Genomic DNA, 25,939 nt, shown 5'->3' with positions numbered 1-25,939 from the left:
CTAGGCGAGGAATCCGGGTGACGACACTGATATCATTCAGATACCAGCTCTCAGTCTCATTGCTCTCTTGATAAATTTGGCAACCTTCTCTGTTGTCGAGCTGTTCTGGTCGGCTAGGAGAGAGAACAATTTGGCTTCGCAAGAGCGGCCCGGGATGGCAGATAGGAGCGGCGTGATGGTCTCGTCCCTGAGATCTTTATATAGGGAGCAAGACAAGAGAACGTGTGACACCGTCTCTACATAGCCAGCTCCACAGGGGCAGAGCTGGTTCTCAAATGGAATTTTTTGATATCTACCTTCAAGAACAGCTGACGGTAACATATTTAGTCTGGCCAGTGTAAAGGCCCGCCTAAGTTTTGGAATGGTTAAGGTAGACAAATAAGGTGCCCAAAAATCAAAATGGGAGGTAAGATTGCAGCTGTGGGAAATCTATTTCAACCTATCCTACCAAAAAACAAAAGGCACTAGTCCTCATGATTACCTCCTGGAAGCGGGTTAACACACAGCAGAGAGTCAGCTATTTATTGTCAAAGGTAACAGCCGCTTCTACAGCTGTAGACATCTACACACACCAATCTAACAACTAGGCCAGGCATAGGCAAACTCGGCCCTCCAGATGTTTTGGGACTACAACTCCCATCATCCCTGACCACTGGTCCTGTTAGCTAAGGATGATGGGAGTTGTAGTCCCAAAACATCTGGAGGGCCAAGTCTGCCTATGCCTGGACTAGTCAGTTACAGAAATAAAATCATCACCATCATCATCATTCCCAGGTGGAAAGTCAATACATGAAACAATGTAACTGTTTAATTTGTTCTTGTTGTTTTTAAAAAAATATATGTGGTTTTTCAGATTAAAATTTTAGTCACATGTCCAGCATACAACATAAAAACAACATTCCAAGGAATCTCTAGAACTTCCCTCCCCTTTTTGGGTCCTATTGTTAATAATTTTCTCCTACATCTTTCCTAATACAGCTGTACCTCAGCAGTTGTACAAACGCCTTGCGTCTCAAACGTTTTGGCTCCTGAATGCCGCAAACCCGGAAATGATTGTTCCGGGTTTTCAAACGTTCTTTTGGAAGCCAAACGTCTGATGGGGCTTCTGTGACTTCTGATTGGCTGTAGGAACTTCCTGCAGCCAATCGGAAGCCACGCCTTGGTTCCCGAATGTTTTGGAAGCCGAACAGACTTCCGGAACAGATTCCGTTCAGCTTCCGAGGCACGACTGCAATCCAAATCTTTTGTCTCTCCACTGTATTCAAAATTCACCATTAAACTACAAGCGATATTCCAATCCAACGATTTCAACTGTTTACAATGTTCTTTGAGATATGTTATAAATTCCCCCCATTCCTTATTAAAATTTAGGTCTTCCCGATTTCCGATTCTTTCAATTGAAGCTAATTTGTAAAAAAAAATGGAAACGCAATAAAAATTATATTGGGCGTGGGGAAGGTTTCTAGTCCTCACAACTGAATTAACTCAGCGCAACTACCTATGGGCCTGGCCACCATCTTAAGACAGCTTCTAAAGCCTCGAAGAGATCAGACAAGCTGACAGAGAAGCCGACCAACAGCTGATAATTAAATGGAACCTCCAGCTCCAGAGGCAGCCTACCTCTGAATGGGCTTTCTGGACAACAGCAAAGGAGGGGAAATTATTACCGTATTTTTCGCCCCATAGGACGCACCGGCCCATAGGACGCACCAAGTTTTTTTGGGGGGAAATAAAGGAAAAAAAAATTATTCCCCCCCCCCAGGCGCTTGTAGGGCCGGCAGTGGGGAGAAGCGCTCTTCTCCCCGCCGCCCGCCTGCAGACCAGGTCCGGGGACAGCGGGAAGACGCGCTGCGCCTCCCCGCTGTCCCCAGAGCTTGCGGGGCTGGCGGCGGGGAGAAGCACGCGTCTCCCAGCCGTCAGCCTCCAAACCACATCGGGAGACAGCAGGATGGCAGCGTTCTGCCTCCCCGCTGTCCCCCAAGCTTGTGGGGCTGGTGCTGCGGCTCTCCTGAAGCCTGGAGAGCGAGAGGGGTCGGTGCGCACTGACCCCTCTCGCTCTCCAGGCTTCAGCGAAAGCCTGCATTCGCCCCATAGGACGCACACACATTTCCCCTTCATTTTTGGAGGGGAAAAAGTGCGTCCTATAGGGCGAAAAATACAGTATTTTTTAAAAGAGAGAGATAAAGTCTGCCTCGTTCCGCTTACCTTCAAAAGCATAGCTCAGGCAAGAGGTTTCCGATAAGGACTCCTCGGAGGATCCGCCTTCGCTCCTAGGCTCCTGGGGTTCCTCGGGGGGATATTCTGGAAATTTCCCAGCGGCTCCTTCCTGGCGTTTGGTCCCCAGCGGCTGGCGGAAAGCTTCTCCGGTGCAAGGAGAATCCCCCCTGTGATCGCCGCTGCCGCCAGTGTCCTCTTTCCTCGTGCCCAGAGGCTGCTTCCGCTGGGACCGGGCCAAAGCCGCGTGCGAGAGTTTCTTGTGGAAGGCCTCGTCCTCCAAAACCTTCTCCGCGATCAGCTTCTACGGGAGATTTGGAAGAGTAGCAAAGGATGCTGATGGGCCGGGTGCGAGTTCCCTTCGTCTAGGGCAGGCTGCAGTCGGAACTGGCTCCCAACGTATTTCAGGGGTCCCGATTCAGCTTGCAGCCTGGCTGGCCAAGGGATCGCGCCCCTGCAGAGGCCTAGGACTTGCCGATCAGAAGGTCCAGCTCCGAGGGCCTTCTGGCAGTTCCCTCCCTGTGAGAAGCAAAGTTAACAGGGACCCAGGCAGAGGGCCTTCTCGGTGGTGGCACCCGCCCTGTGGAACGCCCTCCCATCAGATGTCAAAGAAATAAACAACTACCTGACATCTGAAGGCAGCCCTGTTTAGGGAAGTTTTAAATGACTGAGGTTTTAATGTATTTTTAATCTGTTGTTGGAAGCTGCCCAGATTGGCTGGGGAATCCCAGTCAGATGGGTGGGGTATAAATAAATAAATTTATTATTATTATTATTATGTGTGTGTGAGCGAGAGAGAGAGAGAGAGGAGGGACTGAATGAAACTTCCTCACTTCTGCCACACAAGGAATCAAAAATCTTAAAAATACAGGAACAAGGAGCCCAGTATAGCAGCATCCAGGCTCAACAATAAAACCCAGCCTTGGAAATAAGTTGCACTTAATTACAATTAAAAAACCTCCTCGAAAAATAATTATAAAAAAGCAAATGAGTTTCACAGAGAAGTTTCTCGCCGCCCCCCAAATAAAAAAATAAAAACCCAACAGTGCCACTTTCTGAAACAGAACTGGCATAGACACCACATATTTACCTCCTCTAGAATCCCCAAACTGTAGCTTAACCCTCACAGAACTACAACTCCCAGCACCCTTAAACTATACTTCCCAGGATTCTTTGGAAGGGCGGTTGGCCCCCTGCTTAGAAAGGAGGCTATGCCTGCAGCTTCAGAGGGTGTAAGGCACATGGTGAGATTGAATCGGAGTCGCCCACCACGACGCCGGCAGCTGGGGAGCAGGGCAGGGGCTCACCTTAGCTGCCAGCACCTCCTGGCGAGTCCCAGAGAGGGTGATCTGGCGGGTGAGCGAAAAACTCCCTTCGCGGTCGCAATCGATCTTGGCCCCCGTGCTCTGGTGGATGGCTCGCACCGTCTCCCCGCCCCTGCCTGGGGGACGAGAAAAGGTTAGCAGAAACCGCAAGGATCGTGTCCTGTCCTCTCCACTGTCCTCTGAGGGCACCTCCATTGTAACACTGGAAGAGACTGGAAGAGGAAGGCTCCCTCCATCAGCTTCGCCGGAGGCCCATTTGGTCATTTGAGCAGCTGTTTAGAAATCGGTGCCTGAGTGTTGGGGCTTTTGTTTTCCTCTACCCTCCCAGTTCCTCTTTCCTTGTGTGCTGTCCTTAGGGAAAAAAAAAGATCGCAAGCTCAGAGGTAGGGATTATCTTCTTTTGACCATATGTAAACCACTCCTGGAGCCTTTATGCCTGAAGCAGAGGGCACCAAATGCTCCAAATAAATAATAACAAACTATATAGGCCCAAAGAGGCTAATCTACAAGTTGCAAAATATTTGCCCTGTTAACTTTCTGCTCGTTTCCTCCTAGGCTGATGAGTCTGCAAACCCTGACATGGGGGGCAAAGGCAGAGTCCAGCAAACTGCCAAGTGGCTGATCCGAGTTTGCAGAGCCTGGGGGCTTTGCGGACACCGCTGACCTATGCAGGTGATAAAATTTAAAAGTAATATTTAAATATCTAAAGGGCTGTCGTGTGGAGCAAGCTGGTTTCCTGCTGCCCCGGAGGGCAGGACCTGAAGCAATGGATTCAAGAAAGGAGATTCCGGCTAAAGATCACGAAGAACTTTCTGACGGCAAGAGCCATTCAATAGAGATGGCGTTGGAAGGTAGAGGACTCTCCTCTAGGGGAGGTTGCTAAATAAGAGTCGGGTGGCCACCTGTCGGGGATATTTCAGCCATGCTTCCTGCTTTGCAGTGGGTTGGACTAGATGGCCCCTGTGGGTCCCTTTTCAATTCTACAATTCTATGTTTCTATGAAATAATACTATAGATGGTCTTCACCCTTCATTTTACCCTCGCAACACAGCAAGGCACATTAGGATGAGGGACTGTGACTGGCTCAGTGTCACCCAGTAAGCTTCAAGGCTAATAATAATAATAAATTTTATTTATACCCTGCCCTCCCCGGCCAGAGCCGGGCTCAGGGCGGCTAACACCAGTAAAATTACAATAAAAACATAATAGGAAAAAAACCCCAAATTAAAATACAGGTTAAAAAGAAATTTAAAATGCAGCCTCATTTTAAAAATAGCCCATAAATCAAAACCGTAAGGGAAGGGAAACATAAGGGTCAGACTGAGTCCAAACCAAAGGCCAGGCGGAACAGCTCTGTCTTGCAGGCCCTGGGGAAAGATGTCAAGTCTCTTGTGACAGAGCATTCCCACCAAGTTGGGGCCAGTGCTGAAAAGGCCCTGCCCTAGTTGAGACCAATCTAACCACTGCGACCTGGGACCTTTAGAGTGTTGCTATTTATGGACCTTAAGGTCCTCCGTGGGGCATACCAGGAGAGGCAGTCCCGTAGGTATGCGGCTCCTAGGCCTCATAGGGCTTTAAAAGTCAAAACCAGCACTTTAAACCTGACCCTGTACTCCAGCGGGACTTGAACCCTTGTCTCCCAGGTCCGAGTCCAAGACTCTAACCACTAGGCCAACCCCCAACAGTAATGGCACCTGAAGTTCCCTTGCTGTTGGTTTATAAGCCCAGGACATGCGCCAAGCGTGCAGGCTTCCCGCCACCCAATCAAAACAAAGCGCAAGAAAGTTTCGAGGGATTTAGAGGACGCAGAACAGGGATTACCAATGATGCGCCCCACGGCACGCTGGGGCACGAGGATCTTTTCAGTCACAACCATGTTCTCCTCCAGGATCTGGTGGATGGCGGCTTTGGCCTTGCACACCTGGACGGCGGAGCCACAGATGCGGATCAGGCGCTCCTCGCCAGAATCCTCCACGTCGACGTCAATGCGGGCCTGGGTCTCCTTCCGCAGCTGCGGAGAGAGGGGACAGGGGCTCTTCAGCCTCAGCAATCTCCAAAACAGCGATGGCCGGGCCAGGTCGGAGTGCGCCCGGTTCCCAGCAGCCTCTACGGTGGGGGCCTCATCCAATTTTATAAATGGCGGCAGAGGCCCCAATCACACCAGCGTGAGGATTAAACGGTCGCCGCTTCCCTCAGAGGATTCTGGGAGCTGTTGGTTGTTCAGAGTGATATGAATTGTTAGGGGAACACCCCTCTATTTCCCTCCCAGAGCTACGATTCCCAGAAGACGGACTGGTTGTTAAAGCACTCTGGGAACTGCGGCTCTGTGAAGGTGTAATAGGGCTACCTATTACTGACTACCCTCAGCACCCTGAAACTAGAGCTCCCAGAATTCTTTGGGTAACTAATTCTAGCCTTATTAAATAATTCTAGCCTGGTCCCGATATCCTCTTCCCTGCTGATTTCTGCAAGGCGAAGAAATGAAGGCTGCATTCACACCAAACATTTAAAGCACCACGATATCAATTTAAGAAGTCGTACCTTCCCTCAAAAGAATCCTGGGGGGCTGCTGTTAGTTAAGCGAGCCGTTAGGAGACCCCCGCTGGTCCCCTCATATAGCTACCCTTTCCTGCCACTACAGAGCCCCACTTTGTGGGGAACTCTGAGGAACCGTAACCCTGCAAGGGCCTTAACCAGGGGTTGGCAAGGGTTACCGGACATGGGCTGAATCACTACCACGGAGATCCTCTGTGGTCCAGACCGGCGCAGCACCAGAAATCGCGTCTGCGCATGTCTGCGACACTGGAAATCACTTCTGCGAAGGCCAAGATGCTGAAAATCGCGCTTGTGCAGAAGTGATTTTTGGTGCCGCAGACATGATTTCCAGCATCTGGGCATGTGCAGAAGTGATTTCTGGCACCACGGACATGTGCAGACACGATTTCCAGCGTCTGGGCATGTGCAGAAGTGATTTCTGGCCCCGCAGACACGATTTCCGGTGTCTGGGCATGTGTAGAAACGATTTCTGGCACCGTGGACATGAGCAGACATGATTTCCGGCATCTGGGCATATGCAGAAGCAATTTCCGAGGTCTCAGAGGAGAGTCCCCGCTCCGCCGGTTTGGCACAGTACGCTGGGATTCGCCAAGCGGGCAGCTTGGTTCGGGGGCGGCTCGTGGGCCAGTTAAACAGCCTCTGTGGGCAGCTTCCGGCCCATGGGCAGCAGGTTGGGGACCCCTGGCTTTAACCCAGAGATGCGGGGGTCAGGCCCAAGGCGCTGTTTTCTCCCTCCCCGTTGAGCTGAGGGCAGCGCCGAATCCACCAGGCTCCAGGAGTCAGCAAACCTACCTGCTTGACGTTGGCTCCGTGGCGCCCGATGAGCAGCTTCACGGCATCCTTCGGGACCTTCATCTCCACCTGGAGCTCCTCCTCGCCCACAAACGTCACCCGCTCCTCTGGAAGCCCCAGCCAGGGAGAAAGACAACAGACACACAGAGCGATGAGGACCCAAAACATCCCCCCATTTTTGAGGCAGCTGTTTTTCCTCGGCAGCCGTGAGGCCATCACCCCAGGGAAGAGATGGTGGCCGGCCTCCCTGCCCACTCAAGAGCTCAGGGACCTGCCCATCTACTAGCCACAAAGGCTCTGTGCCACTTCCGCTGCGGGAGGCACGGTGCCACTGAATGCCCGTTGCCGGGAACAGCAAGTGGGGAGATATGCTGCTGTACTGAGGTCCCCGCTTGGGGGTTTCCCTTGGGGGCATCTGGCCGGCCGGTGTGAGAACAGGATGCGTGGTCAGAAGGGCTCCCTTTGGCCTGATCTTCTCAAGATATTATAGAACTAGAGGAATTCCCTATCAATGGCTACTGGCCATGGCTGTTATACTCTGTTCTCCACGGTTGGAAGCAGCAAGGCCCTTGAATACCGATGGACATAAACTACGGCGGGGGATTGCCCTTGTGATGTGGGCTAGATGGGCCTGATCCACCTGTATTTTAAATTTGCTTTCCCCCCCTATTATGTTTTGATTGTAATTTTACTGGTGTTAGCCGCCCTGAGCCCGGCTCTGGCCGGGGAGGGCGGGGCATAAATAAAAAAATATTATTATTAAGGGCTCCCGTAATATTCTTGACCAACACTGCTACCCCCATGGAGCAGGCTAGAAAATAAGGATGGGGAACGGTGAACCCGGCCAATTTTTATTAGTACAGTACTGTTAAAATAAATAAATTTTTTTATTATTGACATCTTTCCGCAGGGCCTGCAAGACAGAACTGTTCCACCAGGCCTTTGGCCAGGGCACAGCCTGACTCCCTCCCTCGGCAATCTTCGCGGAGCTCTGGCCCAATGGTTGCCAGTGGCTTGAATTAATTAATTTTATAATGAATGATTTTAGAGTGTTGTTTGTGCTGTACTTTTGTACTGTTTTATTGTTGTTAGCCGCCCTGAGCCCGGCTTCGGCTGGGGAGGGCGAGATATAAATAAAATTTATTATTATTATTATTGTTAATAATTCACACGGCGGCTGCGCTTTCCCTCTGTTGCCAGCCATCACAGCATCTCCTTGACACAGCATAGTGCTTTTCAAGAGGAGAAAACAAACTCTTACGCATTGCAATGACTCTTTGGGTTCCTTCCAGCTCTCCAATTCTGTATGAACCTGTCTATAGAGACCCAGCACTTTCCTTGCTGGGATGAGGGAAGAGGAGACCAGTAAGTTGGAAGAGCAGAGAGCAAGCAGCCAAGCAGTCCGCGCTCTCTCCGGGATTTCAAAAGGGGTCCTTGAAATCCTGGTTCTGACCCAACACGTGCCATGTGGCGAGTCAGGAGGCTCCACCGAACACAGCTGGACTCAACTTCCAAGCAAGAATAGGCTAAAAGCACTTAAAAGCTTACATAAATATTTCTGTATGCAACTACGGCGGCAAGGTTGTCGACTGCCCAAAATTGGAAAAGCAGCAGCGTCCCAACTAAAACAGACTGGTTATCTAAAATGATGGAATACTTCCATACTGCCGAACTAACAGGGAGGATAAGAGGAGATTATGGTACAAAAAGTGAATAGGGAGTGGGTTATCTTTAAGGAATACATCAAAATTTATGTGGGAAAAGCAGAATTTCTGACAGATACTGAGTGAATCCAGAAAATGATTAGAGTGAAAGGAGAATAAAGTAAAGTTAAAAGAAGAGATTAAAGAAATAATGAAATGCGTTTAGGCTAGTTGGAAAAATAAAGTAGCATAAAAAGAACAGCTGGAAATCAAGTCACTTGGTGGGTGTCCGTGTGGGGTAGGTGTGTAGGTATGTTGATATGTATAGTATAGGTAGGTATCATCTAGAGTAATGTAGGTATGTTTTATGTTATGAAAGTAGTGTGTCGTGTCCATGTATTGTGTAAATGTATATGTATGCATTTTATATGTCAACAACAACAACAAAAATGAAAGCACTTAAAAGCTGCATTTGCCACCCATCGGGTTTCACCAACGACCCCGCCCTCTGCCTGAGCCCAAGGGCGGAAGGATGTCAATATGGGATGTGCGTACGAAATGACAGCAAGTGTCAAGCGAACGCTCGAGGGCAGAAGCGGCTCTGGAAGCTTTCCCAGAACGAGCAGCGCACACAGACAGGAGAGGAGTACAGCAGGCAGGCGCGATCGATTGTTCACAGCCCAGTGCCACCCACGCAGCAGATGCCGGCCGCACAGCCGCGCTTCCCTCCGTCCCAGGGCGCACACCCACCTTGGCTCTCCCGGTAGCGGCGGTACAGGATGTACAGAATCGCCCCGCTGGCGGGGACCCCGAGCGCCAGGGCCACCTTCTGCAGCGTGGTCAGACTGCTCCAGGAGCCCTTCTCGGATGCCATGGCCCCTGCCGGAGGTGCCCTAAACGGGAAGGGGAAGAATTTCCTCAGCTGCATCTCCCCTCGGGAGAGGCCGACCAAGTACATCGCCCCGCAGGGAAGCAGCAGCAGCAGCAGCAGACGGGATCCGCCAGACAGGGACCGCAGCTCCACGGTGGAAGCAACCCGGCCGACGCCTGAGAAATGACTTTGCTTCTCTAGGGTTTGGACGGCTGCCTGGAGCCGCCTGCAGCCAGCCTTCCTGTCCCGGTCGGAGGTTTCCCCTCCCCACCTCGGAGAAGGGAAGAAACGGAGAAGGTGCCAGGTATTGTGTTTCAAAGAGGATGGCCGAGCCAAGCCAGGGGGTGTGTGAATCAATGTGGTTTCAGAAATGCACTTTCAGGGCTGACTTCCACCACCCACTACTCCTGGCAGAACAGGCCAAGAGTCCATTTAACCAGGCCTGGGGAACCCAATGCAGCGCTCTGGACCCCTGCATCCGGCCCTCATAAATTCCCCCAAGCCATACCCTTCTATGGCCCTGTTTTGCACCCAGGGTTTTCTGCTTTTCGCCTGGCTGTAAAGTTTGAAGGGACGCGGGTGGCACTGTGGGTTACACCACAGAGCCTAGGGCTTGCCGATCAGAAGGTCGGCGGTTCAAATCCCTGTGACGGGGTGAGCTCCCGTTGCTCGGTCCCTGCTCCTGCAAACCTTGTAGTTCGAAAGCACGTCAAAGTGCAAGTAGATAAATAGGTACCGTTCCAGCAGGAAGGTAAACGGCTTTTCCGTGCGCAGCTCTGGTTCGCCAGAAGCGGCTTAGTCCTGCTGGCCACATGACCCGGAAGCTGTACGCTGGCTCCCTCGGCCACTAAGCGAGATGAGCGCCGCAGCCCCAGAGTCGGTCACGACTGGATCTTACAGTCAGGGGTCCCTTTACCTTTACTTTAAAGTTCCCGTGAACTCTTGAGCATGCCTCTGGATGAAGGATTGTGGCATCTTGAGTGGGTGCAGAAATCAGTTACATCAGTTCCCGTACCCAGTTCTGCCCACCACTGGCAAGCGGCCCTTGGAAGGTTTCCGAAGGGGGAATGTGGCCCTCAGGGTGAAACACAGGTTTTCCCCGCCCACAGTAGCATGTTCCCATGAAGCTTCACACACACACACACACACACACACACGGGTTGAGGATTGCCTTCCTTTCTTCCTTCCTATGTCCCCAGCATCTAACACTCAGGTATACTGCCTCAGTATCTGGAAGTTCCACTCCTAACTAGCATAAAGACCAAAAGAGCCCTGCAGGGTTGGAATGAAGGACTGAATTCTGTCTCCCACAATGGCCAGGCCACATAACCCTGGGAACTGCAAAAGCAATGCGTGAAGCACAGCCCTGTTTTTGCCCCTCATTCCAGCAAGTGGAATTCACATACCGAGCACTCTGAACGTGGACATTTTGCCTAGCCTTCATGACCAATGTCTTGATTATTTCCCCTCCACAGTGAATTGGCTTGATGGCCTTTTAAAGCCATCCAAGTCTGTGGCACTCGCGACATCTGGTGGCAGTGAGTTCCACAGCTCAGGACACACCCTACACAGCAGCCCATTTTCTTCTATATGCTCCAAACCTTCTGCCCACCAGTGTCCCTGAGTCACTACCAACACCCTGAAATGTTTTAGCAAGGCAAGGAAGGGTTTTGTTTTTTTACATGCAAGCCCCTGCATCACAAAAGGGGGTGGGCCTTTGGGAACTCCATATACTGGTGACACAGCTCCCATCAGTTGCAGATGAGAGGTGCAACCCCACAACATCTGGTTGCAGCTGCTGCCTCACCACTGCTCTGAAACTCTGTGCAAACAGCGGTCATTAACCCCAATGCCTGCTGTTGCTTTTTTATTTAAAGGACCCCAGAGCTGAGGGATTGAAAACAACGCAAAAGCCATGGTCCAACCTTTGGAAAGTTTGTTGAAATCACAAGATACACGACATACATCTCTATCCTTCTGAAATTTGCTCTTTGCTCAACAACACACAACTTTCCCCCCAACCCCACACAGAGCCCTTCTCAGCCACAGCCTGTGAGGGCTTTGGTAAACCCCCTCAACGTAGCTATTTGGGGGGGCTTCTTGGAAAGGGGTATTCTGTTGGAGGAGAAAATTAGGTGCATGTAATTATTAAAATGTAGGGCTTTTAAGAAAAACGATGCGATCTTTTTCATACGTTAGAAAATATTTGCGTCCCACTTTATTCAAAATGTCTGATACGTCGCTTGTATCCCGAAACACTTAAAACATTTATAGCACCTATTAATTACACTCAGCCTAGAGAGTCATCTCCCAGCAATGGACAGCGGGCCTTTCTGTAAAGAATATGGAACAGGCTCCCTTCTGCGAATCAACAGGTATCTGCTGTAAAACATATTAACTTGGCAATAAAATTAATTAAAATTATAGACAACATGCACACAGAATCTTAGCCACCCCACACGTGGGGATATTGACACTATACAAAGAACCTGAGTTTCAGCAAGGACTGCTGGGAACCTTAGCTTGTTAAGAGCGGTTTACTATGTCAAAAGAAAACTACAGTTCCCAGGATTCTTTGGAAGAAGTCATGCGCTTTAAATATATGGTGTGTTCCTCTGCTATTCTTAGTGTGATAGGCGATGGAGGAAATACTCAGAGTAGACACACTGAAAGTACATGTAAACAAGGCCTTGGTTCTCTCTCTCCATTTAAAATTTATCAACCTGGTAATAAAATGAATTAAAAATGCAAGTACCACTCACACAGAATCCTGGCCTACCTGTTTTTATCTGAGAAAATCCCATGAACCCGACAAGAAAACGAACGAAAAAGTAAATAAAAGCCCACAAAGATAACCCTGCCATCCTTATTTCTCTCAGTTAAGACATATAAACCTGACAATAAAATGAAATGAATACTCCCATACAGAATCCTGCTCTCCGGTTTTAATCCGAGATAATAATCTAAACCTGGTAATAAAACGGAAAAACGTAAATGAAATTCGAGCAGAATCCTGGTTCGTTCCCATTTCTCCCAGCTGACCTAGTAAGCAAGTAAATAAAGAATAAGATATAGATGGAAAACCTTGCCCTTTCAAATTTCTCCAAGCAAAACCCATTAGCTTGCTATATATAAAAAAATCACATCTGCAGAGAATCCTAATCTCTCATTTGGGTTTTTTTAAGGTAATAAAATATATAAAGCCCACGCAGAAACCTGTGCTCTGAGAAGATCATAGAAGCCTGGTAGGAAAAATGAATGAAAATGTAAATTAAAAGCTGTGCAATGTAAATAATGCAATGCAAGGCTTGCCCTCCCCGTTGCCTTTAGTTAAAATACATTAAACCTGGCAGTGAAATGAGCAAAACCAGAGGCCCCGGCCTCCCCACGACGACATCCCCCAGAGACCTTCCAGAGCGCCTCCCCGGAGCCCTCCGCTCTCCTCCGCGCCGGAATACAAATGAGAATGACGACGCCCAGCGCAGGCTGCTCCTCCCTCCTGCTTACGTAGCAGCTGCTCAGCCGCGCCCCTTGCCCTTCATTGGCCGAGGGGAGCGGCCCCAAGCAGTAGGGCGGAGGAACAGTTGTCATTGGGCGAGATGCTGGGAGGGAGAGGCGGGACGGACGAACCATTCCAATTCGACGCTACCCTCAGAGAGGGAGTGGGATAAAGAGAGGAGTCCGTTCTAATTGGGCGATTGCGGAGGAGAGGAGATTTTCATTGGGCACCAGGGGCCGGAGGGCGTTGCGAGGGGAAGCCCCGCCCACAAAGCTTCCCAACGAGTCCTCGACCAATAGGCAGAGCGGTGCTGAGTTTCTGAGGCAACTGGAGGAGGGGGCGTAGTTACTATGGGGGCGGAGGGAGAAAGGTGGCGGCAGCCAATTAGGAAGAAGCAAAGCGCCGGAGGGGTAGAGGTGTGAGCGAGGCTGGGGATAGGTGCCTGAGGAGGGAGAATATAAAAGCCGACCAATAGGCAAAGGAGAAGTCCAGACGGCAGCCAATCCCGAGGGTGGGAGGGGGAGAGGGGCGGGAAGAGAGCCTTAACCGTCGTCCTCTCGCGCAGGTGTAACTGTTTAGCATCACAGGTGGCTCAGAAGTGGTCCCATGATGCGCTGCGCCCTTAGGAGGCTGCCGTTTATGGCTTCCCATAATGCACTGCGGGGGAAAATTGGGCCTACGGGGTTGCCATGGTTACACACCTAGCATGTGAAATTAATAAATTAAAAAATTGTCCAGTAGCACCTTAGAGACCAACTAAGGTGCTATTGGACAATATTTTATTTTTTTTATTTCGCCTACCTCAGACCAACATGGCTACCTACCTGAATATACAAAGCAAATGGTTTTGGAATTAGGGTGTGTGAGCAGGAAATGAGCTCATCAGTATTGTTAGGATTGTGCCCAACACTTAAAATTCCCATTGCAATTAAAGGTCCCATTCATTTCAATAGGTCTATCCTGAGTATATAGTGTGGCTGGATGCCCAGCGCAGAATAAAAAATAAAGAGTTAAAACCACAGCAAGCGTTAAATCAATTTATTTACTCATCAAATCTATAGCCCCCCTTTTTTCTTCCCAAGGTTGAGTTTGTGGTTCTCTCCCCCGTGCAACGACCCTGTGAGGTGGGCACCCCATGTCATGCCCAGTGAACTGCATTCGCTGAAGCATGATTCAAACCTTGGGTCTTTCCTGACGCTCTAACCACTGCACAACCTTGGGAACATAGGAACATTTGTTTGTTTTGTTCAAAAAAACTGTTTTCAAACTTTCTTGACAATATTAAACGCTTTATTTTTTCTGCAAACCGCTTAAGAGGTTCTATTTACAATCAAGCGGCGGATACATTTTGCTAAATAAAATAAATAGCATCTCTGGCGTCTGTCCTAACACCATCGTCCACACTGTTTTCCCACAGTGAACCGACCAGATCCCAAAAACAGGACTCTGCTCGCTCATCTCCCCCATCAACTGGCATTCAGATGCATGGCGCCTCTTAACCTAAAATATGAACCCCACCATAGGAATTGTCCAGAAATTGCTGAATCGCTTTTTAAAAGCCAATCTCCCCAGTAACTTGTGGGCAGAGCAGAGGCGTAGCGTGGAGGGTCTGTGGGGTCTGTCGCCCCAGTTGCAATTTTGTGAAGGGGGCGCACCCGCATGCACCCACCCTGGGCATTGCGAGCATAGGCTCTGCCACTGGGGCAGAGGCGCAGTTATTTTAGAAGCTTCCTGGTTCCTCTCTTTCAATTCCCAAGTTTTTTTGGGAAAGAGCATGCCGTGATCAACCCAAATGCAGGCTTCGCCCCTCTTGTGTTTGGTTAAGTTCATTATGCATTATGAAACCAAAAACCCCTTCTCCACTTTCAGCTGGTCATCAACCTACAGTTGCGTTCCTTCATAACTGGATCCTTCCTCTCACTCCTTTACAGAACCTTCCCGCTTATTTTTATATATATATATAAAATGCACTAACTGCATGCACTGTTAGGATTGTAAACATTATATAGGCTGGGCCTTGCACATTGACAAACTGGAAAAAGAAGCTAGGAATCATTGGCGTGAGGGTACGACGGCAAAAAGCGTCCAACTTTGATCTTTTTGAGATAATCCGCTTCCGGGTGAATTCAAACACACAGGCAGTTGAGTTCTGGCAGATGTTGACAGCTGTTTTGGCATCCAGCTTATGAAGTAAGGCAGAAGTTTGGCCAACATTTGCTCCAAAATGGCAGCCCAGGCCCAGAAGCTGTTCCGCTACATAGAAGTCCCAATTCTTAAGAGTTGGGCATGGAACCCAAATCAATCCCATGCCTTCTAGCGGTAAAGATTTCGCAGACTGTGTAGCTCATGCAACAAGACAAAGCCTTGGGTTATTATGTCCAGAATCTAGAACAGAAATGTAACAATAAAGTGTGGAGTGCATTTCTTTTCATTACTGGAAAATGGTTTGCTTAAAAAAAGGAAATAAACTCTGGGTAAACTCTACCCAAGTTGGGAAGGGCCACTGGGAAAACAAAATGGTTTGCGGGGTTGGATTGAGCCAGAGTTTAGTCCAGGATGGCTCAAGAAACATTCTTTCATTGGTAATCGTACTGGAATGGAAAAATCAAACAATCAATGACAAGTCTTGCCTTCCTTGATTCTCTTCTGACTCTCAGTATTTCCTAGTAAAAGGCTATTCTGGAATTGGGAGCCAGGGAATTAATTCTCTCTTTTTGTGTGTGTGGGATGAAATGGTGGACTTGGAGAAAGTTGATGGATGATGGATCCATTTTTGCTGAATTGGGTGCGATTTGCCCAATGCTCAAGAATGGGCAGGTGGGTCGGGATAATGTGGTGCCCCTTGTTTCGTTTTCAAAGACAGACAGACAGACAATTAGTTGGCAGTGTGTGAAGAGATCTGCAGCCTGGTCTATAGCAAGAGAATTGTTATGGTGAGGAACAATATGCCCATAGCCATGACAGCCACGGAGACCTCTGGGATCCGGCCGCTGTTGAGGGTGACTTTGAAGGCTGTGATTTCCTCTTGGTAACCTTCTTCCCTGGAGGTGCACTTAAAGACCCCCTGGTCCATCGGGGTGCTCTCCCCGAAACGGAGGGTGCAGGACTGTTCATCCATGGAGCATGGGTACGTCTTGTCATCTTTGACCCAGGTGTAGATGGCGTGGTGAGACCGCAGAGGGCACGGCAGGTAGATGTAGCCAGTGGGATCTACACTCACTTTCTTGAGAGCCTCCTGGGCTAACTTTTCTTCAAGGGTCAACATTTAAAGAGAGAGAGAGAGAGAAAAAAAACAGAGGAGAAACCAATTTTAGGTTTGTTTGCAGGTTCAACTAAGGCTCCTCCTCCAGAAGGCCCTCAGAAAGTTGCTCTGAAAGGAAGGCAGTTTTCAGTTGGATAAAGGTTCCCAACCCCTGTTCTAGAGAATTGGCACCATGTAGAACTTCACTTACCATCAAGACATTTAACAGAAACCAAGCCTCGCATCACTTAAGGCCAATGGGCTTGCATTGAAACAGCAGTTTATTCCATTTCGCCATTATATCTGAGCTTTCATGTGATGTAAAAGCCACTTAATGGAAACCTAATGGAATATAGCACGTGCTCAGCATTCATTTCCTTGTTTTCTAATTCCAGAAAAAGCTCATTTTGCAACCCACTGGACCCAGAAGATTGCAGGAGTAAAGTGACCAAATGTGGGGCAGTATGTTAGCGCTCAGTTCTTTCCTGAGGTTTCCATGGAGGAACAGAAAGGATGCAAGTGTAATAGTGTTGTCCAGTGATATTCATTGTATCACATCACACCCACTGGTGTGAATGCAATTTAGCATAAAATGCTGGTATATTGGTCAGTAAGCCACGGTTCCATAACGCAACAGGTACTGTGTAGAATCACAGAGCTGCAGAGTTGAAAGAAACCTGAAGGGTAATTTAGTCCAACACCTTGCACTGAATGCTCTGCGCAAGGAACATTAGAAAACGGGACACAAGCACTAGCATTATAATCAGGAAAACTAATGCAATATTCTCCCCCTCTGAATACAGCCTAGGTCTAGTCCTGCCCTTTGGAATCAGCAGCAGACAAAAGTCTTTGGTAGTTAATTGTTTCAGTACTTGGCCCAATCAAACCTGTGCTGGAATTATCTGAGGGTTCAGGGAGATGAGGGTTCGAAGAAGCCTCAAGTAAAAAGAAACCCAGGCTTTTCGTTTCCCCATCATCTGTGACCCTTAAAGACAACCCAACCCAGCCGTTTGCATCCACAGGGCTAAAAGGTTTCTATGCTGCATCGTCTTACCTTCAGCGTTTTCACACATGGAAGCGGTACTCGATGAATCTAGGTTCTGAAGCAAGCTGTTGAAGGAAACATACGGGTGTAAGAAGAGCCCAGCCGGAACAAACCAATGGGTTGGACTGGGTCCCAGGGACTCAGCTACGTTAGTCAAAAAACAACGCTTTGAATGCATCATAAACATGCAAGACTAGGGACTCAGCTACATTGGCAAAGAAAAGACGTTTTATATGTTTTGTTTATGCATTCTAACACTGAGACGCCAGATGGCGCTGTGGAGTCCTGTTTTTGCCAACCTGATTTCTCATACAAAGTTTGCAATGCGTTTAACTAAAACAGTTCTTTGATGTGTTTAGATCTAGCCCTGATGGTGCTGGAGAGCAAATATATATATATATATATCTAACATAGCGTTTCCCCTCCTTTTGTTATACTGGTTTAATTTCTGACGTATTTATAGCGGGTTTTTTCTGTGTGTAGATCCACCCCAACTCTACAATCCTATGATTTCTATTATCCTGTTCCCCACAGTGGCCAAAGAGATGTTTCAAATAAGTATAAAAGCAGCACGTGAAGGCGACAGCTCCACCCTTGTGTTTTGGGGTTTCCTTAGTCCCAAGCACCAGGTACTCAGAGGTGCAAATGGACCAGCAGTTGGAATGGATAAATATGTCAATTTTGTTTTCATATCTCCCTTTTCCACGCTGAAGTTCAGCTCTCCACATTTCCATATCAGCTTGTGCTTTTCTTTAAAAAAGTCCTCATGAAAATTTAGGAGGGTTTCAGTGCAAATTCTTCCTAATGTACACGTTTTTGGGATGCAATTTTGCCAAACACCCTTGCAAACACCCTCCCCACCTTCCACTAGTCTGGAGGGGCCATCAGTTTCAATAGATCAACTTTGAGTATCACTTAATTGGATACAGGTAAGGTAAAGGTAAAGGGACCCCTGACCATTAGGTCCAGTCGTGGCCGACTCTGGGGTTGCAGCACTCATCTTGCTTTATTGGCCAAGGGAGCTGGCGTACAGCTTCCGGGTCATGTGGCCAGCAGGACTAAGTCGCTTCTGGCGAACCAGAGCAGCGCACGGAAACGCCGTTTACCTTCCCGCCGGAGCAGTATCTATTTATCTACTTGCACTGGTGTGCTTTCGAACTGCTAGGTTGGCAGGAGCAGGGACCGAGCAACAGGAGCTCACCCTGTGGCGGGGATTCGAACCGCTGACCTTCCGATCGGCAAGCCCTAGGCTCTGTGGTTTAACCCACAGCGCCACCCGCGTCCAATTGTATACAACATCACAGGAAAATGCAGCAATTAGACTGAAGCAACATGCGGACGATGGGGAGGAGGTACTTTGGAAAGTCGATTTATCAGGATCAGCCACCCCAAATTTCCTTTCCCCTTTTGATTCTGGGCCAGACCTGCCAGTGGAGTTAGTGTCCTGGGAGACAATGGAGCAGGTCTTCTGTTCCCCGTCCCAGCCACAATAGGGGTCACGGGCCAAGATACACTTCCAGCAGTTTTCTTTGTACTGGTCGCAGTCAGCCAACAGCAGGCGCACCACCTCGAACTCGGTGCTGGCGTACAGGTGGCCCTGCCGGAGAGAAGATGGATTAATAATAATAATAATAATAATAAAAATAATAATAATAATAAAAATAAAAATAATAAATTTTATTTATATCCCGCCCTCCCCAGCCGAAGCCGGGCTCAGAGCGGCTAACATCAAATGTATAACACATTAACATAAAATCAGACAATCAATTAAAATACCATATTTTTTGCTCTATAAGACTCACTTTTTCCCTCCTAAAAAGTAAGGGGAAATGTTTGTGCGTCTTATGGAGCAAATGCAGGCTGAGCAGCTATGACAGAAGCCAGAACAGGAAGAGGGATTGCTGCTTTCACTGCGCAGCGATCCCTCTTGCTGTTCTGGCTTCTGAGATTCAGAATATATTTTTTTCTTGTTTTCCTCCTCCAAAAACTAGGTGCGTCTTGTGGCCTGGTGCATCTTATAGAGCGAAAAATACGGTACATCCTCAAATCAGATCAGGATCAGAATAAAATCCAATCAGATGGCAACCCGCAGATTAGGGTTGGGGACCTTAAATGCTCACCAGGCCCAACTGAACTTATATGGGCCTGTGAGAAAAATTGGGAGGCCACTTTCATGTAAGTTCTTATGAAAGGGGAGAGGGAGTCAGACTGAAACCCGACCAAAGGCCTGGCAGAACAGCTCCGTCTTGCAGGCCCTGCGGAAAGATGTCAAGTCCCGCAGGGCCCTAGTCTCTTGTGACAGAGCGTTCCACCAGATTGGGGCCATGACCGAAAAGGCCCTGGCTCTAGTTGAGGCCAGCCTAACCTGCCAAGGGCAGGAGAAAGAAAGGAAAAAGAGCTGCCTGAAGGGGACCCCACCCACTGCAAGGAAGAGAGGACCGTAAGATGCCCCCCCTAGTTTGGGAAACTAAGATGGATCACTGAGATAGGGATTTTTAAATTTTTCTTTTTTTTGAAAAAGCAACCCTGCCTGGCTGTTCTTTTAGTTTTGGGGAGTAAGGAGGGGAGAAAACATTCTTGCACTTGCCCAACTGTGCCACTTATCTGCACTCTTACCAAATCGTCGTCCAAGATCATCGAAGAGACAGGGGCTTCCTTCTTGAAGGGACTCAGCTCGGCAACAATCACCGTCTGGTCTTTGCTTCTCAGCACCTTGTGGATCTTCCCTTTTGCTGCAGCACCGAGAGAAGGAGAGTTGTGTTCATAGGAAGCTGCCTTAAATATCGAGTCAGATCATTGTTCCATCTACCTCACTCCTGTACACATTGACCAGCAGTGTGGCCCTCTGCAGTTTCCTGGCAGGAATTTCTCCCTGCCTTACCTGGAAATGCCAGGGATTGTATTTGGGACCTTAGCACATCAGGCGCTGCGCCACTGAGAGTTGTCGGTTTCCTCTTCCTCAGCATTAGACCACATTCACTCTGTGCATTTAAAGCACTGCAATACTGTACAGTGGTACCTCAGGTTAAGTACTTAATTCGTTCCGGAGGTCCGTTCTTAACCTGAAACTGTTCTTAACCTGAAGCACCACTTTAGCTAATGGGGCCTCCTGCTGCCGCCATGCCACCGGAGCACAATTTCTGTTCTCATCCTGAAGCAAAGTTCTTAACCCGAGGTACTATTTCTGGGTTAGCGGAGTCTGTAACCTGAAGCGTATGTAACCTGAAGCGTATGTAACCCGAGGTATCACTGTATAAGGGCAGGCACACTTTTATTCTGGGTTCCTCCTCTTTCCTTCGTGTGGTGAGTGAGGACCCTGTTGCAACAGATCAATAAAGATCAAGCTTACTAGCTGCTTTGCTTCTCGATGTTCTCTGGTTGGCCTCTGTTATTTTCTCCTACCAATAGGGAACCTACGTAAGGACTCTATACGGGCTCTCGGATACCCCATAAGGGAAAAAAGAGCAGTATTTTTTTTTACAATACCCCATAAGGGAAAGGGATAAGTTTTATCCCTTATAGCACGATGATCCCCACGGACAAGCAGTTCCACAGAGCAAGAGTGTGGTGCCAAAAGGGTCTGCCAGCCATGTCAAGCTCACCTGTTCCCAGGTAGAGGACATCGCGGGAGATGCCGGCAGCATCCTGCACGCTATCCACCACCACCTGGGTGTACGTGTCGTTGTTCTGGAGGATGTAGAGGGGGTGCTCTTCATCTGGGTAGATGACCGAGTCGATTTCGGGGTGGTCCTTAATGAAGGTCAGGGTAGATTTGGGCAACGGAGGGTGACCATCTGGTGGCACACACTGAGCAGGAGGAGAGAAAGGTAGACGGGGATAAGTCAGCGCGTGTGTAGGAGAAATGAACATTTTGTACAAAGAAATAAATAAAGATTCCTGCTTTTGGGTTGTTTATCTTTATTAAAGATTTTCTTGATTTACAAAAGTGTGTGCAATGTCCCTCTCTCGTATTCCCCCCCCCCATGTAACATTTTTTACAAATCAGTTTCATTTGTTGAGACTTTAGGAAGAAAAGGGGGAAAGATGGGTGGGGTCAGGTGGCGATGTTTCTATTATCCTTACTATATGTAGGGTTTGGTGTCAGCGTTGCTTGTGCTGTTCACTTGTGTTCCTTTGGTGGTGAGAGAGGTTGGGGTTGGCCTAGGGTGTGGTTATTCATTTGGGGTTGGCTGTGATGGTCTTTGTTTTCATGTGTGAGTGGGGTGGGTGGGTGTTTTGGATCAGGTTAGCCATATTGATTCATATGCTGTTGGTGGATTATTGTCATTGTCCTGTTGGGCTGTGTATGTGATAAAAGGGAGCCATACCGGGGTGAAGGCGTCTTCTTCTATTTGTCCCCGTGTCAGTTTCAGTTTATCGGTTAATTTTTCTGGTAAGGCTGTTTCCCATACTATTTGGTACCATTGGTCCATGCTTACTCCTGACAGGTCTCTCCAGTGTCTGGCTATGATGCTTCTGGCTGCTGAAAGTAGGTGGTGTTATGTACTGAAGTTCTCACCCTGGGCCAGCAGGGGGATACGGTAGATAGTTTTCACTCAGGTCCACATATGCAAATAAGGGATTGAAAGTGACGTTCAGTGATTGGATAGTTACAGAAAGTGGCTACTATTGCTTTGTAGTGGAGCTCTATATAAGCAGGCTGGCTGAACCTTCAGTTCAGTTCTGTTCTGGCCTGTGAATAAACAAGAGCTGTCTGAAGAATCGCTGTGTCGTCTGATATGTTCACCCACAACTTAACATGTGGGTTATGAGTTCTTTGTGGTGCAAGTGGACATTATAGCCTTGGAAGATGTTTAGTAAGGTTCCTGCTTTTTAAAAAAACCCAGAGGGCCAGTAATGACCTTACCATGCCGGGTCTGGGCACAGGGATGGGGCTGGTGACCCCTTTGAACTTCGAAGTCTTGAAAACGTTGCTGATCCGGTTCATCGAGTAAGAACAGACAGCAGATGAACCCCTAAAGGGGGGAAAACCAAAAACACTGGTGTGATGTCAGTCTTACAGCCGACTGACCATTCCAGGAAGCACAAAATCACAAACGCAAAATCGGCTTTTCTCTGCAGTGAATACTCCTAGCACAGAGTATTGGATGGATACGACAAAGACATTTTGTCGAAAGCAGCTTCTGACATCGATGCTGCTGGCTGAAGCACAACAGTGGAAATGGCATTAAAAAATCAGACTCAATTATTGTGGCATTAAAAGAAATCTGGAATTTATTTATTTCAGGAAAAAGTAGCACACGAATTATGGGTCTCTAAAGGACAGGAAGATTCAGGCCATTCTTACCCAGTTGTGGTGGTATTTTATTCCGTATAGTTTAGTTTCAGAAGTACAGGTATATCCCCCATGCTGGCTACAGAAATATGGATGTCATGATTTTAGATTGGGTGTTATCATTCAATATGTTTAGGTTTTGCATGCCCTTGCCTTTATCATCATCATCTTCATCATCATCATTTTTAATTTGTATACCGCCTTTCTATCTTACAATACTCAAGGCGGTTTACAAGCTGAAGAAACAAACATCTTATAACAAGTTAGATGTATTATTGAATTTTTTTATTACCTGTCTTCCTGGCTTTATAAGGGAACTTTGCCAACTCTGTTGCACAGGATCTCGGAGGGTAGAAACCTTATACAGTGGTGCCCCGCAAGACGAATGCCTCGCAAGACGGAAAACCCGCTAGACGAAAGGGTTTTCCGTTTTCAGAGGCGCTTCGCAAGACGAATTTCCCTATGGGCTTGCTTCGCAAGACGAAAAATGACGAAAATTTTTGAGTTTTTTTTCTGCTCCAAAACCCCTTTTTCTGAAGCGCTAAGCTGCTAAAAGCCTTTTAGCAGCTAAACCGCTAATCCCTTAAGCCTTTAATAGGCGTTAATAGCCCTTAAACTGCCAATAGCGCTAATAGCGCTAATCCGCTAATGGGCTTGCTTCGCAAGATGAAAAAACCGCAAGACGAAAAGACTCGCGGAACGGATTCTTTTCGTCTTGCGAGGCACCACTGTACAGTGGTTCCTCTGGTTGCAAACAGGATCCGTTCTGGAGGCCCGTTCGCAACACGAAAAGAGCGCAACCTGCAGCGGCACGTCTGTGCACGCGCGGGTTGCGATTCAACGCTTCTGTGCATGCGCGTGATGTCATTTTGTGCACCTGCGCACACGTGAGTGGTGAAACCTGGAAGTAACCCTTTCCAGTACTTCTGGGTCGCAGTGGGATGTAACCCCAAAAAAGTAACACAAAGCGGACGTAACATGAGGTATGACTGTAGTGCACTTAATGCGACTAAGGTAGGCTGGCCTTGATATGGGAGCTGGGTTGGATCCTGCCCTTAACTCACCACGCACTCGAGAAGACGCCGTACAGCACCGTCTCGCCCTTACCGCCCTCCTTCCTGGAGACGAAGGCGTCCTGGAGGCGGTGGAAGCGCATGGGCTCGGTTGGGTGTCCACACACCAGCCTCGTCTTGAGGAAGGTGCTCCAGGAATCCGCCATGACAGGCCTGCCGCCTTGGTCCACCTGGAAGGGCAGAAGACCTGATGTCATGGGCGGGCTGGATGCATTCAGAGGAGAGGAGGGGGACACCAGCTGGAGAAGAAGACTCAGAGCTCAGGGAGTGGTGGTGGAACAACAACGGGTGGTCACAGGGAGCAGACTGGGAGGAGGTGGACGAGGTAACAGGCTTTGGTGAGCAGGAGGAGGCTGTGGCAGAGAGCAGCCCAGACTCCGAGGCAGAAGCAGAGGCTGGAGGGGAGGGGGGCCAGGAGACAGAGAGGAGCCCAGCTGGTGAAGAAGCGAGGAAAGACCCTCCAAGTGTCTCTATCTTCCAGGGACAGTCCGGGATTTACAGAATCCTGGTTTCTGATTTGATCCTGTAATGTCCCGTTTTTCCTTAGGAAATGCCTATTTTCATTGGAGAGATGTTGGAGGCTATGGAATAGGACGTCTCTATTTTCATTGGAGAAATGTTGGAGGGTATGGAATAGGACATCCCTATTTTCATCGGAGAAATGTTGTAAGGTATGGAAGAGGAAATAATAATAATAATAATAATAATAATAATAATAATAATAATAATAATTTATTTATACCCCGCCCACCTGGCTGAGTTTCCCCAGCCACTCTGGGCAGCTCCCAATCGAGTGTTAAAAAAAATACAGCATTAGATATTAAAAACTTCCCTAAACAGGGCTGCCTTCAGATGTCTTTTAAAAATAGGCTAGCTGCTTATTTCCTTGACATCTGATGGGAGGGCGTTCCACAGGGCGGGCGCCACCACCGAGAAGACCCTCTGTTTGGTTCCCTGTTTTCATCAGAGAAATGTTGGAGAGTATGGAAAAGACTGTCCCCATTTTCATCAGAAAAATGCTGGAGGGTATGGAAGAGGATGTCCCTATTTTCACCAGAGAAATGCTGAAGGGTACGGAATAGAATGTCTCCATTTTCATCGGAGAAATGTTTGGAGGGTATGCCAAGGACTCTCCCTCTTCTGTTGTGACCAGTTCTCCCAGAAGAGGGATGAAGAGGGTGGAGCAGAGACAGACAAGGCAAGGAAGTCTCAGATTGCTTGGGAAGGACCCAGGGGTAGGAACAAACTTATGCAATTGTGGGAAGGCAGGGATCTTTAGTTGGGTGGCGCTGTGGTCTAAACCACTGAGCCTAGGGCTTGCTGATCGAAAGGTCGGCGGTTCGAATCCCCGCGACGGGGTGAGCTCCCGTTGCTCTGTCCCAGCTCCTGCCAACCTAGCAGTTCGAAAGCATGTCAAAGTGCAAGTAAATAAATAGGTACCGCTCTGGCGGGAAGGTAAACGGCATTTCCGTGCACTGCTCTGGTTCGCCAGAAGCGGCTTAGTCATGCTGGCCACATGACCCGGAAAAACTGCAGACAAACGCCGGCTCCCTCGGCCAGTAAAACGAGATGAGCGCCGCAACCCCAGAGTCGTCCGCAACGTTACTTTACTGTCAGGGGTCCATTACCTTTACCTTTTAGGGACCTTTAGTCCTTGCAACTGCCTCATGAGGCAAGTTCTACTGTGACAAGTTGCTGTGCTCACTAGGCCTGGCTTCCTGAGCTGTCTTGTCTCTTTGAATAAAGAGCTTTACCAACACCGTGAGTTATTACTGACCTGCTCCCGGCGCTTGTCTAAGTGGTGTCTAAGTGGCCTTCCGGGTGCTGCTGGGACTACAGCCCCCCCTAGCCCCTGCCCACGGGCCATGTAACTGGTCCGCGCCCCATCCCTCCAGGTGGAAACCTCTTCCCAGATGTCACTGCCTTGCTCTAACCTTGCAGACACGCCCGAGCCCAGCTTTGTAAGGCTCCTCGTCCAGCCCGGCCGACTGGTTGACCTCATTGTAGAAGAAGAAGATTTCATCTTTGCTCTGGTCTTTCTCCGCCAGCAGGGCGGCGCCAACAAACTCCGCACCTGCTGGGGCGGGAGAGAATTGAAATGGTACGGCTGGTATTTAGGACCTGTGCTCGGAAAAACACACACGAGAGGAGCCCTTCTCAAGGGATAGACTGGATCTACACATGGAGGCCCCATTATTGCAGTCAACAGCTGATGGGCAGCCATGTATTGCGAGCGATTATTCCTGTTGACCATGTATCTAACCAGATTCCAAAAGTCCTCTGCAAGCTCTCCGTTCATAAGCAAGAGCAATCACTACAGTGGTACCTTGGTTTGCATACGTCTTGGTTTGCATATGTTTTGGATTACAAACACGTCAAACCCG

The 25,939-nt window shown here is 48.7% G+C and overlaps 2 protein-coding genes across 8 annotated transcripts in view; both read right to left on the bottom strand.

Annotated features, from left to right (window-relative positions):
* TDRKH (tudor and KH domain containing) overlaps nucleotides 1–13,184 on the bottom strand; it is a 29,738-nt gene extending 16,554 nt beyond the window's left edge. For 2 of the 6 annotated variants that reach the window (XM_083416520.1, XM_083416517.1), the window contains exons 1-6: nucleotides 10,318–12,859; nucleotides 9,281–9,423; nucleotides 6,888–6,994; nucleotides 5,361–5,550; nucleotides 3,522–3,655; nucleotides 2,206–2,518 (exon numbers count right to left, since the gene is read on the bottom strand). In XM_083416520.1, the coding sequence (XP_083272646.1) occupies nucleotides 2,206–2,518; nucleotides 3,522–3,655; nucleotides 5,361–5,550; nucleotides 6,888–6,994; nucleotides 9,281–9,404 (868 nt within the window). In that variant the 5' untranslated portion in view covers nucleotides 9,405–9,423; nucleotides 10,318–12,859. Of the gene's footprint in view, nucleotides 1–2,205; nucleotides 2,519–3,521; nucleotides 3,656–5,360; nucleotides 5,551–6,887; nucleotides 6,995–9,280; nucleotides 9,424–10,317 lie in introns of all 6 variants that reach the window. The other 4 variants (XM_083416515.1, XM_083416518.1, XM_083416519.1 and 1 more) reach the window with 4 other exon arrangements.
* Nucleotides 13,185–13,923: 739 nt separating this feature from the next.
* Nucleotides 13,924–25,939, bottom strand: part of LOC310666055 (semaphorin-7A-like) — a 33,575-nt gene continuing 21,559 nt past the window's right edge. Inside the window, exons 7-14 of one of the 2 annotated variants that reach the window (XM_083416587.1) lie at nucleotides 25,490–25,632; nucleotides 23,547–23,725; nucleotides 22,054–22,162; nucleotides 20,789–20,993; nucleotides 19,803–19,918; nucleotides 18,611–18,783; nucleotides 17,196–17,251; nucleotides 13,924–16,149 (exon numbers count right to left, since the gene is read on the bottom strand). In XM_083416587.1, coding sequence (XP_083272713.1) covers nucleotides 15,812–16,149; nucleotides 17,196–17,251; nucleotides 18,611–18,783; nucleotides 19,803–19,918; nucleotides 20,789–20,993; nucleotides 22,054–22,162; nucleotides 23,547–23,725; nucleotides 25,490–25,632 — 1,319 coding nt within the window. In that variant the 3' untranslated portion in view covers nucleotides 13,924–15,811. The remainder of the gene's footprint in view (nucleotides 16,150–17,195; nucleotides 17,252–18,610; nucleotides 18,784–19,802; nucleotides 19,919–20,788; nucleotides 20,994–22,053; nucleotides 22,163–23,546; nucleotides 23,726–25,489; nucleotides 25,633–25,939) is intronic. The other variant, XM_083416588.1, reaches the window with a different exon arrangement.

The sequence above is a fragment of the Podarcis tiliguerta genome (genome assembly GCF_965153285.1).
Source record: "Podarcis tiliguerta genome assembly, chromosome: 16".
NCBI lineage: Eukaryota > Metazoa > Chordata > Lepidosauria > Squamata > Lacertidae > Podarcis > Podarcis tiliguerta.
Note: the sequence above shows the minus strand (reverse complement) of the source record. Positions and strands in the feature narration are given on the sequence as shown.